Source organism: Miscanthus floridulus, chromosome 8, assembly GCF_019320115.1.
Source record: "Miscanthus floridulus cultivar M001 chromosome 8, ASM1932011v1, whole genome shotgun sequence".
NCBI lineage: Eukaryota > Viridiplantae > Streptophyta > Magnoliopsida > Poales > Poaceae > Miscanthus > Miscanthus floridulus.
In genome coordinates this window covers 148,684,711-148,703,404 of record NC_089587.1, presented here as the reverse complement: position 1 = coordinate 148,703,404, position 18,694 = coordinate 148,684,711, and the positions used below count along the sequence as shown (strand labels likewise).

At 44.9% G+C, this 18,694-nt stretch overlaps 1 protein-coding gene, 1 long non-coding RNA gene and 1 pseudogene across 2 annotated transcripts; 2 read left to right on the top strand and 1 right to left on the bottom strand.

Moving 5' to 3' along the window:
* Positions 1-686: 686 nt before the first annotated feature.
* Positions 687-3,720, bottom strand: LOC136477350 (uncharacterized; annotated as a pseudogene).
* On the top strand, positions 3,602-4,798 carry LOC136477351 (uncharacterized). The gene is made up of 4 exons (XR_010763989.1): positions 3,602-3,740; positions 3,898-4,111; positions 4,200-4,361; positions 4,458-4,798. It is a non-coding gene; the product is annotated as an uncharacterized lncRNA (long non-coding RNA).
* A 9,284-nt stretch (positions 4,799-14,082) lies between these two features.
* LOC136477348 (heat stress transcription factor A-3-like) lies at positions 14,083-17,440 on the top strand. Its single transcript, XM_066475474.1, has 2 exons — positions 14,083-14,736; positions 16,059-17,440. Exons 1-2 carry the CDS (start codon positions 14,335-14,337, stop codon positions 17,172-17,174), a joined length of 1,518 nt encoding a protein of 505 aa, XP_066331571.1. The 5' UTR covers positions 14,083-14,334; the 3' UTR covers positions 17,175-17,440.
* The last annotated feature ends 1,254 nt before the right edge of the window (positions 17,441-18,694 follow it).

Here is an 18,694-nt window from a genome sequence, read left to right as displayed (position 1 = left end):
AACATACCTATAAAATACCTGAAACACTTAAAATATACGCTTGCAACATGAAACATACACTTGCAACATGCGTATATAGCCATTGCATATGCAATATCTAGATAAAACACTTAAAACATATATCTGAAACACATGAAACACAGCATCACCAGCGGCCACGGCAGGAAGCTCGGGTCGGTGGTGGCGCGGCCCCCTATCATGGTCTCTTTGGCTAGCGGCGACCTTTTCCTGATGGCGCCGCCGTGCTGGGGTGGGGCACGGCCGGTGACGTTGCGTGGCACGACGTAGGATGGGGGGGGGCGCGGCTGGGATGGCCGCGGCGGCGAGGCAAAGTGGGGTGGGCGGACGGCCTTACGGCGCGGTGAACCCGCAACGGCACGAGGCAGAGTGGGGAATATTTTTTTTTTTGAGAGAGAGAGAGAGAGAGAGAGAGAGAGAGAGAGAGATGGGGGAGATGTACTCCCTCCGTCCCATGAAAAAACGCAATTCTGGAGTTTAAATTTTTTCTCACAAAAAACGCTAAAGTAGCCTACCAGCCTACTACACCAGGGAGGGGACCCACACAGACTGCTGCCAGCTTACTGCACGCACCAGACTTCTCATCATTAAATAAAAAAAAGAAAAATTCATACCAAACACACTTTCACTCTCCTCCACTCGTTTCGGCAGGAGGCCACCAGCAGCAGCCGCATGCCCGCATCCTCCACTACCGCACAAGCACTGCACCGGAAAAAAAGAAAGAAAGAAATCAACCGCACCTTTCCTCATCCTCACGCGCAGGCGCCCTCTCCTCATCCACTCCTTTCCTCTGCTGCATCGCATCCTCCGCCCAAGCCTCCCCCACCGGCCCTGTTCAGTCTCTATCCGGAGCTCCCAACCCTTCCCATATCGAGTCCCATCTCTCCAGATCTGGTTCCCTCGTTCCTCTTCTAGTCTTCCTGTTACAGCTCTCGTCCTCGTTCCGGCATGTCTGGTGGCGGCAGGTGCCCGAGGCATCACCGGTGGAACCGCCGCCGATGGAGGCGCCGCCGGCATGAGGGTGGCGCGCGACGATGATGATGGTGTGGAGTGTGTGCTCGACTCCGAGGATGAAGACTCTGGCATGGAGGTCGACGCGGACGGCGTAGGGGTGGCCGCCGAAGGTGCCGCGACCGCGAACGGGGCGGATCTGTCCATGGAGAGGCCCCCGGTGTCCGGTGCCGGGGCTGCCGGCGAGGATCTACCCCTCGGCCCTCCGGTGGTGGCCCCAGACGACGCTTCCGGGATGGACCTGGCCCCAGAAGTGGCTGCACGTTTGAAGGAGGTGCTTGCTAACATGGATCCCATCTACTATGAGGTCTTCATCAGCATGTATAAGATTTTGGTACCTATTTTCTTCCGTCTCCAGTTTATATGGCTTTATTTGTGTCATATAATGCTTATGATAAATGCTCTTAATGTGGGAATGCTTTTGTTCTGGGATTATGGACTCCTATATAAGATTTAGGTTAGCCGTGACATATCTTGTTATTTAGGTGTGGGATAGTATGTTGAACTGCTGTACAGGTTACTACTTGTGATACTGAACTGTGGTTTAGGTGTCGGATGTCATGAACTGATGTGTAATGGTACCTGTCGTAAGACTTATCCTAGCTATTGAATTTGTTGTTCTTATAAATCTGTACGACATTCTTTGGTTATGTCTAGTTTGATGCCCTTTTTGCAATCATTTAACAGTATAATGTCATGCCCAATTTAGTTTCTGCGTATCACTAGTACAACCTATTATGTGTACGAGGGCTGATGCTACTGTTGCGTGTTGTTCCTGTGCGTGCAGCGAACAATGCAGAGCGAAAAAAGCCGATGCTGCTTCTCCTTAAGCTGCAACGAACACTCACTTTGTATCTCTGTATGCAAACTATACCGAACTTGTCAATATGATTAATATTGGGATAACCATCATAGTCAATAGTAGCGGCGAACACTCACTTTGTATCTCTGTATGCAAACTATACCGAACTTGTCAATATGATTAATATTGGGATAACCATCATAGTCAATAGTAGCGACTAGCGACACACCATACAAAGTTACAACTTCATTTAATTAGAGCAGTACCAAATGGTCATGACTTTATATTACATGACTAGCAAAATGCTCATGACTTTATATTACATCAGCAGCTACATACTCATTGCTTATATTACAGCATCACCAAAATACTCGTGAGGAATATACGGGTCCGCATGTTCATGATTGTGTCCCAAGGATGCGACCACATCCTCATATAGCTGTCGGTCACAACTAAGGGTTTTAGGGAGTATGCTTAGCGCCTCCAGCCTGTCTTTGTCCATGTGTGGAATTTTGTATCTGTTTCCTCCTCCATCTTTCATGACCTCAATCATACACCCTTGTAGTGTTAGGAACACCCTATTTAAAGTATTTGGATCATAGTTATCAAACTCATTTTTGACATTCTAAATAAGGTCATCCAAGTTCCTAGAGATCCTTTCATAGGTCAAGGACTGAAGAGAAGCAAAGAATCCTAGGTCTAGTACATTCAAATCTGGAGAATTTGCAGGTTGGTTGACGAGTCGTATGTCCAGCCCTGTATGTGCTACAGCCCTAGCAAATTCTTCATCATCTTCTGGAACATGTGAAGGGGCATTGTCTTGCTGAATGTATATGGTTTGTCCTCTAAGTTCTCGTGGCCACCGTCGAACAATAGCTTTTAGAACTTTACCAATCAGGTACGACCGCATAGTTGCTCGATCTACCTTAATAGGCTTGGTGACTTCGGTCCCTCTCCCCCTATTACGGCTTCTTCTTTTTGCTTGTTCCTAGAGTCAATGAAAAGAGAATTAAGGATCAAAAGTGTTAGCACAAACTAATGTAAGAAAGTGAAACAAGTTGGTGTTGTACCTTTCTAACAAATGGCCACAATCCTATCTTCCCATCAAAGATGCAATTACCTGCATCATCGTATATAGGTCTTCCTAATGCCGACAAGAACATAACTTTGCCAATACGATTCTTATTTTGCACGGTCCTATGTGGGTCGTCCTCTCCTGGAAGCATATAATACTTCGTGTACTTTGAAGTGGTGTTGAACCACTTCTCGTCCATGTGGATGATGTTTTGCATTGCCCTGAACTTGGGTTCATGTGGTAGTGTCCGAGGATCTAACATGGAAAGACACCATTGGAGCCTGTCTCTTTTGTTTTGTTCCGTCAATAGAGGCTTTAGTGTGCTAGAGTAACGTCGTAGTAGCCCTTTCTTGAACCACCTATGCAGAGTGCTCTTTTTGACACCAATGGCTTCCGCTAGAGATCGAATAGTGCTTCTTCTATGCAACGGAACACTGAGAACCTCAGATAGGTCTATTTGCAACTTTTTGCGGCCACTTCTCTTAGGCTTCCTTGATCTAACATCAACTGGAATTCCTTGGGCACGACATTGTTTTGCTCGCTGCCAAATGCGCTGCACTTTATACCTGCTCACCTGGAACATTTGTGCTACTATAGTTGTAGCTTTCCTTTTTAGTCTTCCACGATCACTTCTCTCAAGCAATGCTGCATAGATTTGTTGTCGTTCAGTTTCTGTCAAATTTCTGGACTGATGTGCATTGTTTTCATTTGCATGGTGATCTTCGTCGACATCCGAGCCCTCCAACTCCTCTTCATCGAAGACTATGTCCACAGCATGAGCGTAAACACCATAGTCATGCATGTCTTCCATCATGCCTACAAAAGAATTAAATGGTGAGTTTTGGAGCAATTGGTGCAGATTTGTAAGTGTTATTTTTTTTAGAATTGTGGTTCAACATGAGTGTAAGAATCTGGGTCTACAATATTTTTTATATGGTAGACAGACATTAACTAGTTGAAAAATCTTTTGTCGAATGGACTATAACTGCAGGCCTTTTCATCCATTAAAAAGGAAAAGGGTAGCTGGTCGTTAGTTTACCGTGCATCTGCTGCTGCAGATCAGAAGGTGCAAAGTTTAGATCAAATTGATGTGGTGGACCGTCAAAGTTGAGACATGCAGCCTGTGGATGCTCTTCCTCTACTCCAATTACTGCAATGACATGAGGCACAATATTTAGTTCAAGTTTGATTTTAGTTGGAAATAGGTAATTCGAACTGAGCTTGGTCTTACTGCTGTCTAGATGCAATGAAGAGAAAAAGAATCACCTTTATGATGTTCTTGTTCTCCCTCAGAACCAGCAACATTGAGATCAATGACATGCAAACCAAGGTGTTCATTGTGATCAAGATGTACGGGCTGACCTTGGAGATGGGCTTCGTCTTCATAAAGTTGATCTTCCTGGAGATGAGTGATTTCATCTTCTTGCTCATACACAGGGTTTTCATTGAGATCAGGTAAGAGGTGTCCATGTTGATCTTGGAGATGGGCTTCATCTTCATAAAGTTGATCTTGCTGGAGACTCATGATTTCATCTTCTTGCTCATACGCAGGCTGTTCATTGAGATCAAGTAGGACCTCTCCATGAGGATCTGAAAGAGTGTTTAGATCTATGGGCATGGCTGATGATGGAAATGGCTTCCAGGCTGATGGAGTGGATGGTCTCGTGTGTCCTGCAGTTATATGAGGGAAGGAGGGGTGTGGCACAGGCGGGAAACCCCCTGGCGCGGTGGTTCAAATTTTGCATTCGTTGCCGCAAACTGTGGGCAAGCTTTCTGTAATGACGTGTAATGGACGTGTCTCTAGAGTGTTCTCTGATTACACGTGTAATACCGGCTGCAATTGCTACTGCTAGACTCTGATTACAAACAAGTCAAATCAGTTCATAGGGGTATTTTGGTAATTTTGTATGCTGCATTGGTATATGTGTCCAGTCCTCTGATTGCATTTTTTTGTGGGACGGAGGGAGTAGGTGAGCAGGCAGACCTATTGGGCTAGTAGCGTACAAGCTCGGGAAGGCAGCATGTGGACGGACACAACATCTTTTTTTATTTATATTGCGCTGCGCGCAGGGCCGAATCCTAGATAGATTAGGATTGTGTTGATCTTAACAAGACTAATCAAATTGGATTATATGACCTCACAAGCGGACCGAACTTGTGTCCGAAGCTGATCTCGGGATTAGCTAAAATCACTTTCGGACATGAATGACACAAAACGAAGCATTGTGTAAGATTGTAGGATCATCAAATCCCATAAGGATTTCAAGTTTCTTAAGCCACAGTAACATTTTTGGCAGGAAGTCTCGTCTTTCCTTTTTGGATCGAAAGACTGATGCACACCTGAGCTCCACAATTCCTGATCAGCAGGGAAGCAGTCCACGTGGATTAGCTGCGATTCTCCATGGATCAGGTAGGGCCTTCGTTGGATACGTTGGAGCCATCTACATACGTGGCTCAATTTGGGATACACGACTCGAATTAGACAATAGGCGTTCCATGGGCCCAACCGCCCAGGCCGAGTTTAAAATGCAGATGCGACCCAAAAGCGCTGCAAAATACCATTCGAATTCTCCTCCCTTTTCTTTTCCTTTTGTCAGAACAGGGTAAGGGGTTAGTTACCAAATAAATAAAAATAAAAAGCAACGGGTACGGTTCAATCGTGCGATCACGCCACTATGTTTTTTTTAGCAAATCACGCCACTATGTTGTGCAACTTGCAAATTATGTCACCTCTAGAGCATTCTCGGTTTGTTTAGATCAGATATGGTCTAGGTCATCTCAAACCCTTCGTCTTCGGCCACTTGTTCCCTGATGAGAAATATTCAAAATTACACTTGTCACGAAAAGAAAATCTATGGGTGGCCAATAAGATTCATGGAAATTATTTGTCCTAAAATAAGTGCACATCTCCTTTATCGAGGAGTCAAACTTTTTAAAGTTTGACCAAATATATACACAAAAGCATCATTACATTGATCATGGAATATATACTTTCATAATAAAATTATTAAATATATAAATATCGATACTATTTTCTATATAAAACCTAAAAGAGTTTGACTCTTTGAAAAGCATTATGTATGTTTATTTTGGGACGAAGAGAGTATGCGGCTCATGCAGACTTCTCCAGTGTATCTCGAGAACTAGGCGAACCGCGTTACTAATACTCCAGAACATCCACAATCAGTCGAGAGAGATCGCCAGAGTATGCGCTGAGTAAACTACTTTGGGGGCAAATGGGATCTTCACCTACTTTTTTGCCATGAGAGATTTCCATGACTACTCTAGACTCTAGAACAAGGTAAATAAAATTGCACAAGAACAATCACAATCTCGTCTCGTAAGACAGATCAACAAAGTCCTAATGGTACCTCATATCAAAGAGGATCTTGGTCTATCCTTTCTTATGAGACTTCATACGTATCATTGCTAGACGCTAAACAAGAGACTATATTTGCCCTAAATTGCCCCAATCATCCTTATATAAAGTTGTTAAGATGTTGTACTATGTGCCTGTTTGGATCCCAATTGTATTATAGCAATCTGGATTATGGATAAAGATTATAATAATCTAGATTGTTGATTATTATAATCTAGACTATTTGGATCCATTATAGAGTAAAATGACTTGTAGTTTTAAAAAATCAGGTTGGATAGCTTATAGGACTATTATAATTTGGTGGTTGGATTATTATAATTTAACCCATAATCTGAGGTGTTAGGTTCACCTTTAAATTATATCTGATTACTAATCCAGTTGAGATATAATCATATAAAGGAAGTGTTCGACTGTAGAAAGAAGCAGCTGCTACCTTCTGTTGCTGCTGTTGTTGCCAATATAGTGATACAAGAGAGAGGAGAAAAACCACGGCTTGTGCCAGTATTGTGATATATTAGAGAGGAGAAAGCCACAACTGCAGCAGCAACTAATTCTTTCAATTCAGTAGCTAAACATCCGGACAAATCCTTAAGCATCGTACCTCTAGGTATGAAACATATAATAGAGCAAGGAGATGAAGGAAAATTCGATCCAGTGATTCTTTTCTTACCTTCTGTCCTTTACGTGATTTTTTAGTATTTTCGTGCCTAAAGGATTTTACTAAAACTAGTGTTGTCCACCACTAACACTAGATAGAGACAGGAGAGAAGGTGATCGTAACCAATAAACACAAAAATACTCCCTCATTTATACTTATATTTTCTGTTACAAATATTTATATTTTTCTATAAATTTGGTTAAATATACAAAATGTGACTTAAAAAATCTAACAAATATTATTCAGTAACGGAAGGACCCGGCGAAACTTACAAAAAATAGTGTTATCTGCCACTAGGTCTGTACATGCGTCATCGAGCTTGGTTGCCCCCACACCTTTTCTGTCGTCTTTCTGTGTATCCATCACCCATTATTGCCTTCTCCAAGGTTCATGATCAGTCATTAGTCTAGGTATTAGGCATCATCGCTCCCCGCACCCCCCCCCCCCCCCCCCCCTGTCGCTTTCACAGTTGATTCTTAGCCTTGATTCTGTTTACATTTCTAAATATACCTTTTGCTTGTGGCTAGTAATTTTTATCCCCAATGGTAAATCCAGAATAAAGGACGTTTGGTTTCTTCATTTGCCACTGTGTTGCCTTGCTAAGCGAGAATTCCAAGTAAGGTTGTGAGATTCTGTTGAGTGTGTGTCTTGGAGCTTGTGATGTCAACATTTAATCACACCAACAAAGCAAGGCGAGGCCAAGCAAGGTGCTGCTTGGACCAAACGCATTCAAAATCTTAGGTACAACGATCAGAATCATTGCCGGACTGTTTTACACTTTTAATGTCATCTTGCATATGCCTTAAAAAAAATGTTATCTGGCATTCCACGCACTACAATTGTTGTATTGCCACTTTTTACTAAATTGATTGAATGTAATGCTTCACATCTTGTGTTACGCTAAACGATAAACAGTCGGTCATCCTTCGTTCAGTGTTTAGACCGTTTAGACAATGTTTAAACGGAGTAAATGGTCTATATATGCTTTTGTATAGGTTATTATTCATATGAAAGTCAAATATGCTAAAATTATAGGTATTTACACATGTAAAAAGACAAGCATTCTACCAAATAGTTTTTTGAAGACAACTAAATCTCACTCCACCTCATATACTTGATGGCAAGTGGCAACTCAATGTCTGCATAATGCATAAGTTACACATGGGAAAAACCCGTTAGTCCAAGGTACATCGCTTAACTGCAAACATGAAGCACAAATTAAGCTATAGCTTACTAGTTACTAGCGTTGATAGCTCCTTCCGTTGAGTGCTCGCAGGTACATTAGATCTTTGGTTTCGCTCCTTCCAAAGTTTGCATGTCACAAGCAAGATGAGTGGCAGTGACCTAGAAAGAAACGCACTATTCCAGTGGGCGGGTTTATGACAAAATCACGAAAAGTATGTCTGTTATTAATGTCGGTTCCCATATGTGCAAGTGTGAGAAGCTCACGAGTGGACGCACGAGAAGGTACACGCTGATCTAAAATTTAAATTTACACAAGAGGGTGACGAATTGAAAAATATAGATAGTGCTTAACGAAACTCACAAAAACTAAAGTTTATCTTGATTTGGCGTTGCTAGAAATTGCACAAAGATAGGATAGGATGGGAGTGGAAAAAACAAAAAGGAGAATGAGATAAAAATAGCTTTAAGCCATATAGCCAACGGATTAGTTGATGATAGCTATATAATCTCTTCATCTCAAATTATAAGTCACACTAACTCTTTAGGAGAGTCAAAATATTTTAAGTTTGACCAAATCTATATAGTAAAATAATAATATTTATGAAACTAAATAAGTATCATTTGACTTTTTTCACTAATTATATTTTTATTGTATACCTGTTTTATGTAAAAAAAAGTCGATTGAATAAATAAATTATTAGCAAAATTATTTTTTACTAGAAATATCTAAATGTTACTATTATAAAGTTAGCTACTTATGTTATTTGCACATGACACCTTACTAGTTTGGTTTTAGAGGCTGTTTAGATGCATTAGCCACAGCAAAAGATTTGCTCTTAATCTTTTGCTGCTAAACTTTAACTATTCAAACTTTAGTTTAAGGTGTTTAGATTCATGGCAAATGTTTAGCACTGTTTTCATAAAAAGACTTATTTGTCCTCATTTAATGACTAATTTGGTTCATTAATTGTGATCCATGCACAGCCATGCATGCTGCATGGGGGGCTTCTTGCTGCTGCTCGCCGAGCTGCTGCTCGTCGGGTTACTGCAAGTCGATGTTGCACGTTCATTTTCAAACAATAAAAAATTACACTTTATTGTACAATTATTCAATAGGTGAAGTATACAATTCAAATATTCATGATCTATTTAACAAACCAATGGCTATTTGGTCACGGAAACCATTCATGTACGCAGATTCATCCCTTGGCGGCGGCTGACGAGTACGTGGTTGAGAGGTCGATGCCTCAGGTGGAACATAGTTCTCATCACGATCACAACGAACAAAGTCCCTATCCACTATTCCACTCGATGGAATGAAGTTATAGAGTGTCATGCATGCTACGATTATTTGGCTTTGCTTATGAGGTGCATAACTTGGCATATGCAACAAAATCCTCCACTTCATCATCAGAACTCTAAATGACCTCTCGATGACATTTCTAAGAGGTGAATATACGAAGTTGAAGATCTCTTTTTTACCTAGCGGCTCCGGGCCTTCTCGATACTTCAGAAGATGGTACTTCGTTTCCTTGTAGGACACAAGATAACCCCGATGGTTCGGGTACCCAGAGTCCACCAAGTAAAATTTTCCTACACAATGGAACCGTTTTGTAAGTTTGAACTAGTTGGACTAGAAGCTGCAATTGCAACATTGGAAGTTGTTTATCTGTTTCTGTATCCTAGAGTTCTCTCTACACATTGCAACCCAGTTACCATTGGTTTCCTTCTCTTAGCCTTGTTGCAGTATTTGTCATAGTGACCAGGAAACAAAAGCATACCGTCCAAGAAACCTTTGTCATCATCATCAACAAGAAGTCTGAAGAGTTCCTCGTTACTTGACTCATCTGGGTTGTTCCCATCCCTTGCTGAATAAGTAGATACATTACAAACATGGCAAAATCCAACACCAAGCATATTTTGCAGGGTTTGAGAATGTACCGGGCCTTGAGCGTTCGAAAATCTCTCTTCGATGTCGTCGTCTTCAGCAGCATCTTTTGGGTTGATGTTCAAGTTGTCTTCTGCAATAGCAATCGTCGTGGCTCCTCGACATCCACCATGGCTCCTTGAACCGGCAGGCACGCCGGAGGTAGATCCACACATGCCACGAATGCCTGAAAGGTCCTAATGGCTAGAGGGGGGTGAATAGACTATTAAAAATTTCTACAACAACACTTAACAAACCGGTTAGACAATTATGAGGCAAAGCGAGTGTTGCGCTAGCCTACTAAAAATGCAAGACACCTACCACAATTTTAGTTTATGTAGTTTCAATTCACATAATAACTATGTCACTACACTAAGTTAGTGTGCTCTCAAAGTCTAACTAAAGAGCCACACTAACCAAACTAACAAGCTCTCACTAGCTATACTAAAGAGCTTGACAACTAGTTTACAGTAATGTAAAGAGAGTGAGCAAGATGGTTATAACGCCATATCGAGGAAGGAGCCAATCAATCATAAGAATGAATACCAATAAAGACCAATCACCTCGGAATCAAATGATGACACAATGACTTTTTACTGAGGTTCACTTGCTTGCTGGCAAGCTAGTCCTTGTTGTGGCGATTCACTCACTTAGAGGTTCACGCGCTAATTGGCATCACACGCCAAACCCTCAATAGGGTGCCGCACAGCCAACACAGGATGAGGATCACACAAGCCACGAGCAATCCACTAGAGTACCTTTTAGCTCTCCGTCGGGAAAAAGCCAAAAACCCCTCACAATCACCACGATCGGAGCTGGAGATAATCACCAACCTCCGCTTGACTATCCTCGCTACTCTAAGCCATCTAGGTGGTGGCAACCACCAAGAGTAACAAGCGAATTCCACAGTAAAACACGAACACCAAGTGCCTCTAGATACAAACACTCAAGCAATGTACTTGGATTCACTCTCAATCTCACAAAGATGTTGAATCTACGATGGAGATGAGTGGGAGAGCTTTGGCTAAGCTCACAAGGTTGCTATGTTAATGCAAATGGCTAAGAGCATGAGCTAAAGCCAGCAATAGGGCTTAAATAGAAGCCCCCATGAAATAGAGCCATTGTACCCCTTTACTGGGCACTGCTCGGGGCGACCGGACGCACCTTGCTAGCGTCTGGTCAACGGATGGCTACCACGTCATCCCTCTCTTCAAATACTGAGCACCCGATCCCAACGGTCAAGTGATGATCAGACGCAGCACCATGCCACGACCGGACGTAGGACCCCAGTGTCTGGTCACTTCCAGTAAGGTTCCAGCTATGATCGAACACGTTAGTTTGATCATGACCGGACATAGGACCCCAGTGCCCGATCATTTCCAGTAGCCTCCACTCGTGACCGGACGCGTCCGATCATACCTGACTGGACTCACCCAGTGTCTGGACACTCACTGTCTCCTCTATGCACTGCCATGTCAGCAGGATAGGACCCACCTTGCCAGCGTCCAGTCACGAAGTGACCCAGCATCTAGTCGAAGACCAACGCCAGCATCTTCACTGCTTCCACTAACCGGACACGCCGGTCCAGTTGAGGCTAGCGTCCGGTCCACTCTGTGAAACCCTGTCTTTCCTATATAGGGCACCGGTGGCATCGTCGGACTGTCCGCACTCTACGAGCGGATACTCCACAGGTGAAGTTTCTAACCCTTACTCAAATGTGCCAACCACCAAGTGTATCACCTTGTGCACATGTGTTAGCATATTTTCACAAATGTTTTCAAGAGTGTTAGCACTCCACTAGATCCTAAATACATATGTAATGAGTTAGAGCATCTAGTGGCACTTTGATAACCGCATTTCAATATAGGTTTCACCCCTCTTAATAGTACGGCTATCAAATCTAAATGTGATCACAGTCGCTAAGTGTCTTGATCACTGAAACAAAATGGCTCCTACCATTTATACCTTTGTCTTGAGCCTTTTGTTTCTCTTTCTCCTTTTCCAAGTCCAAGCACTTGATCATCACCATGGCATCACCATCATCATGTCATGATATTCATTTGCTTCACCACTTGGAATGTGCTACCTATCTTATAATCACTTTAATAAACTAGGTTAGCACTTAAGGTTTCATCAATTCACCAAAACCAAACTAGAGCTTTCAACGTCGGCGTTCATAGGAGGCAAGGGAGGCCCATGGCCACCACCGGAGGATGACGACATGGCGCGACCGGCCATGGCGCCTCCTCCACCGCGACTGCGAGCCGCGCGTAAGCTGAGGGTTTGACTGCCGCTGCAGGCGAACGGGAGGGGACCCACGTTGTCGCCGATGCCTCCATCTTGTGCGCCGGAGCGAAGGAGGCCCTCATAGCCCGCCATTCCGGGCCACCCTTCGTCCTGGGAGTTAAGGTCAAGTGCCGCCATGCCTGTCCGGGGAGCATTGAGGCCGCTCGAGCCCGAAAACGCATATGCCGCGTCGGAGAACATGTCGAAGCCGCCGGCGGGGGAATACGGATCAGGCTACGACAGGAAGTCCCTGGTGCGGTCACTGTCACCATAGCTGTCGCCGATGTAGCCGTCCATCTGCGCCGTGCGGATCTAGATCTGGACGTGGGGAGGAGAAGCTGGAGCTAGGCGGCGGGGAGGAGGAGCTGGATCTGGGCGCTGGAGAGGAGCTGGATCTGGATGGCGATGGAGGGCGGAGCTAGAGTCGGTGTGGATGGAGAGAGGACGAGAGCGCCGGGCGGTGCTAGGGTTCGCGCGGAGGTAGAGAGTGAGAGTGGCGGGGGAGGTGGGGGAGGGGGAGGGCAGTGGAATGGATAGGGTATCGAGCGTGGGTGGGTGAGTGCGGGGGTACTGGGCGTCCGACTTGCGCCCCCAGGCGTTTTAGCCCAGTTTTGGGCCTCTTGGGTGGTAAATGGCAAAACTTTAGCCCTCCCTCTTTTGCTCCACCTGTTTAGGTCCACTTGTCCAAAATATGGGCTAAAAGTGCTGGACAAAAATTTTGCCAAAGAAGCCTCACTGAAGTAGAGGAAAATAATGTTAGATCCGCTCCCCTAGCCTTGTCGGCATGTTCGTCCACATGTTTTCAACTTTAAGTGAAATAGCTGCTTGCCGCCGTGACTCAGGCCATGTTTAGATTCCAAAAAATTTCACCCCAAAGTGTCACATCGAATCTTGCGGCACATGCATGGAGTACTAAATGTAGACGAAAAAAACTAATTGCACAGTTGGGTGAGAAATCACGAGACGAAACTTTCGAACATAATTAGTCCATAATTAGACACTAATTACCAAATATAAACGAAAGTGCTACAGTAGCCAAAACCAAAAAAAATTTGCCATCTAAGCCCTTGTTTAGTTGGACCCTAAAATCCAAAAAGTTGCTACAGTACCTGTCACATCGAATGTTTGCGGCCCGTGCATGGAGCATTAAATGTAGACGAAAAGAAAAACTAATTGCACAGTTTGGTGGAAAATTGCGAGACGAACGTTTTAAGCCTAATTAATTAATGTTTGGACACTATTTACCAAATAAAAACGAAGGTCCCTAAAATCCAAATTTCACCGACTAACCAAGGGCTAAACGCGCCCTCAGTGTTCCTGTTGCGTTCGTTGGCAGCGCCGGCTGTCGGCAGCCAGCCGTGGATGACCCCGTGATGACGCAAACCGACGACGGCCACTTTCACCGGCGGCAGGCAGCTTACACGCGGGCTCCACACCACCGCCTTCGCTGACACGCCCAGCGGCCACACCCTGACACGGCCCCCCACTGGACTCCACACGTCCCACCTGACCTGAGCTTCCCCAAAATATCCCGGCCTCTCTTCGACCCCAAGCAAACCCCCGCCGCCCGGCGCCCGCGTCCGCCTGCGCTGCGCTTTCCTTGCCCCAAGATATTTTCTGGCCGCTGTACCCTGTTCCCTGTAGTTCTGTAGCTGTAGCGCGTGCGCGCACCGCCTTGCCCTGCGGTCCGCAGCCGCGAGACCGCCTGGGCCCGCCGCCAAGTGGCCCGAATCCCCCGCGGGGCCTGCCGCGATCGCCCACCCCTCGCCTCTCAGGCACACATACATGGCCGTCTCTGAGCCAGTCTCCCGGCAGGGGCAGCCGGCAGTCCCCGGGGCTGTCCACGCGGAGCGCCCGCCGATGGCCAGCCACACTATGTCGGTTCCACCCGAAGCCTATAAATTCCTCGCCGCCCCGTCTCTCGCCGCCCATTTCCTCCGCCTCCTCCTCCTAATCCTCAACACCCGCGCACCCGCGCGCGTCGTATGCCACCATGGACCGCGCCCGCCCCACCGCCGCCGACGCTAATGACCCCGACGCGCCCTACGCCGCCGCGATGCTGCTGGAGCCCAAGCTCGAGGACGAGGACGTGTCGCTGCAGCAGCTGGCGTCCCCGCCGGGCCCCTTCGTGTACCTGGACCAGCTGATGCCGCCGGCGGCGGTGGCCGAGCCGCCGCGCCCGCTGGAGGCGCTGCTGCAGGGCCCGCAGCTGCCGCCCTTCCTGTCGAAGACGTACGACCTGGTGAGCGAGCCGGCGCTGGACGGTGTCATCTCCTGGGGCGCTGCCGGGAACAGCTTCGTCGTGTGGGACCCCTCCATCTTCGCGCGCGACGTGCTGCCGCACAACTTCAAGCACAACAATTTCTCCAGCTTCGTCAGGCAGCTCAACACCTATGTGCGTACACAACTCTTCGGTTCCTCTCTTTCTAGTTTCTTCCCCCCTCACAAATCCGTGGCTCTGTTGTTGGAATGCTCTGCTTCGGTCCATGCCCATGCCCCCCTGTTCTGTTATTGATCATCTTGGATGTGCTGCCTAAGTAAGATTCCTGCTGCCGTGTAGACTGCATATGGAGATATTGCTGCCGATTTGCTTCTCTTTTGGTTGTTGTTGGTGTTGTATCGTGTGAATCATGTATAAACTGCCCTGTAAATGGTGTGCGTACTCTGTTCTTGCTTTCTTTCTTGAGCCCACGACATGTAACACGTATCAAAACTGGCCGCACCAAAATATAAGTTGGATTCGGATTGAGACAATCCTGAGGAGTAGATCCTGTTATCGGCAAGGTTAATCGTTTCACGGGATGCGACGCTACGCAAGGTAAGCTTCACGATCCACATGTGCATACGCACCTCTGTTGCAATTCGATTCTTTTTCTTGGAGTGTACAGCAGTAGGGCTAGACTGCACATTCGTTTCCATTCCTCAGTCAAGTGCTGCAGAATGTTTTGTTGGTTGTTTGCTGCATTGTGTGGCTATGCATTTTCGGCTAAATACTCTGCCCCAGTCTTCACAGGTTTGGTATAGTGCTCGTCTACCTCTTACAGCTTACAGTTTCTCAATGTTGCTGTACTTTCTTGAAGCCAACACACTATTATTTTGGGAAGATTTCCTTTTCTACCAATGAAATGAGCACCGTCTCAAGCTTGTTCGTTCAAAAAAAAGTTTTTTTGGAAGATTAGCGCTTCATATATACTCCTGTGTTGAAAACAAGTAAAGTTCCTTTGTATTAGTATAGGACTGGATGACAAGGATACATAAAGAGTAAATAAGCATGTGCCCCAATTGCTTTGATACTCTGTCCTGTCTTCTTCATTGTTAGGCCTAGTACCTAGATCCTTAACTCCTCTAATGTCTATTTAGGGGTTTAATTGCCATGTGCTCCAATTATATTGAGTTTTTTTTTCCAGTCTTACTGGAACTCTGGAAGTTAGTTTCCTGATTGTCGATGATAAGGTTGGGAGATCGTAGTACTAATTCTTGATAGAAGTTTAGTTCTTGAGTAGTGATAACTAGAAGCTAGTTACTTGGTGAAGTTTTAGGTGGAGATGACATTATGAATGAAGCTTTTTGTCATATTACTGCATCAAATTGAATTCAGTGCATGTTTACACTCCTTTGAATAATTATGGTGTAGCTAATTCTTTTCTTTAAGAAACAAAGAATCTGTTTTGTTTTTCTGGTAGTTATAACTTTATTTACCTTGTTTGATCTACTCAGGGTTTCCGAAAGGTTCATGCTGACAGATGGGAGTTTGCTCACGAAGATTTCCTGCGAGATAGCAAGCATCTGTTGAAGAGGATTGTCAGGCACAGATCCTCCCCAACAAAACAAAGCAGCATTCAGCCTGGTTCTTCTTCTGGAGAATCCAGCCTGGACCCTGAGCTCCACACGCTGAGAAGAGAGAAGAATGCACTGCTTGAAGAAGTAGCAAGGTTGAAACAGGAACACCGCCAGACAATTGAGCACATGAGCACGCTGAATCACAGGCTGGAATCTGCAGAGGACCGGCAGAGGCAGATGGCCTCTTTCTTGGCCAAGCTCCTTCAGAACCCGAGCTTCGTGAGGCAGCTGAAGCTGCACAGGGAGAAGAAAGAGATTGACTCCACCAGGGTGAACAGAAAGTTTCTGAAGCATGTTCCTCATAGCATAGAGTCAGGTGAGTCCAGCTCACAGCATGCGGGAGAGAGTGGTTCACATTTCGCTGTGAGTTCTCCCATGGCTACAAGCGTGCACGATGACATCACAGAACTTCAGAATTTTCTCTTGGAAGACGATGACGTCAACTTTGGCATGGATTCAGAAAACATGGGGCTTGAAGACATCGAGGCACCAGAGGATATTGGAGAATTGATTCAGGGGTTCGACACACAAGAAGAACTTGAGCTCGGAAGTGGAGCTGAGCTACTCGAGATGCCTCCAGCTTCTGGTCCTCTGGGTCAAAATCCCACAATAGGCAGGTCCAAGGGAAAGAATGTGCTGTGTCCAGGATTGGACGCTACCTCTTCTGAAGCCGACTGCCTCAGTCCATTGTCTGACAACATGGGGTTGCTTTCAGGCACCATGCTAGGGGCAGCAGGCAGGATGATGGACGCTGATGATCAGCAAATGTGGGGCGTTGATGCTTCAGCAGACCTGCAAAGCTCTTGCAGTGGCACTAGTCAACAAGCTTTCAGTAGCCATGCTAGTGATCCCTATCTGATGGACATTGCCAACAATCCTGAGCGATTCTGGGAGCTTGATTTCCAGGCACTGGATGAGGCTGATCTTCAGCTGGACAAGTGTGCTATTGATGACCCTGCTCTTCAGCAGCAGCCAAGTATGAAGAAGCCGTAGATGAATTTCCGTGTGAGACAGACAATATGGTGATGCTTTATCCACTGTAAGTGCTACAATTAGCTTATGGACATTGCCATAGTTATGTTGATATTTGGGAGCGAGGCTGATGAGCTCCTAGATACGCCCACTATGGCACTTAGTAGTTGCAGCAGTAGTAGTATGTTTTTGTTTCCCATTCATTCACCCCTAGTGTTTTTTAATGGAAACTTCTATCCTATCAATTTGTTCAGAGCAGCTGTTAACTGCTCTGGCCGATTCTTTTTGGCCCATTTATTATTATTTTTTGTTTCTTTTACTTGCGATTTGTCTTGCAATGAGCAATGGAATTTAAAAAACCATTCTCAGAGAGCCAAGCAATTTGCAGATGTGCTGCTGATCCTTTTTGTAAATGTTTTTTATTATCTAATATATTAACCAGTAGAGGCCCAAACCCCTCCTGATCCTTTCAAAAAAAAATTGCAGATGTGCTGCTGAATGTCTCCTTTTTCTCCTCATTGGCTGTATTTCATCTTCGGAAATGAAATAGCTGAATTTTGTTTATCAGTGTGCTATCCTGTAGTCAGATATTTCTTAAATTTATGGTCCTCCTGCAGTGATCGTGAGGAAACCTTGCCAGGACGTCTTTGTCTAGATGAATATACAGGTAGTGCAATGCTGACCAAAATGATTATGAATATGCTGGTAATGAGCTGAATCTTTTGGTTGATCCAAGAACTCTGAACCGGTGTAGCCTCATGATCCTTTGCCGACTACGCTGAAACTGAAAGATGCCGACTACGCTGAAACTGAAAGATGCGCGACAGACTTTTTCCGAGTCCACCATTTTGTAGACTCCAACTCGAAGTGGTGATCAACCTCTGACGCAGTCTGGTGACAGTAGGCCATCGAAGCAGGGTGATCACAAGTTTCAGTTTTTTTGCCCAGGAGTTAGTTGGTACCGAAACTCTCGTGCCTAATTTGTTTACGTGCTCATGTTGCCATGATTTCCTTCCACCATCTTAGGCCCTATTTAGATCCCACCCAAAAACTAAAAATTTTCAAGATTCTTTGTCACATCAAATCTTGCGGCACATGCATAGAGCATTAAATATAGGTAAAAAGAATAACTAATTGCACAGTTTGCTTGTAATTGGCGAGACGAATCTTTTAAGCTTAAATAGTCCATAATTAAACAATTTTTGCCAAAGTGCTATAGTAGCCCAAAGCCAAAAATTTTCGGAACTAAACGCGCCCTTAGCAGGAGTTCAACATCTGGAACAATTTAATCATGTTAATGATTGCTCGTACAAATATCTTTTCTTGCAATAAAATGTCACACCAAGTCCTCTATCTCTTTTCTCAAATAGTACAACCCTTAAAACAAGCCGTAGCACTCAAACCAAGGCTACTACAATTTCTCTCTCTTTTCTCGGATATACTCTATGTATTATTTATATTTGACACTAAATGATTAAAAACTATAATACTAATAGTTAATATAAATTATCCCAATTCAAATATAACAATTTCAATTTAAA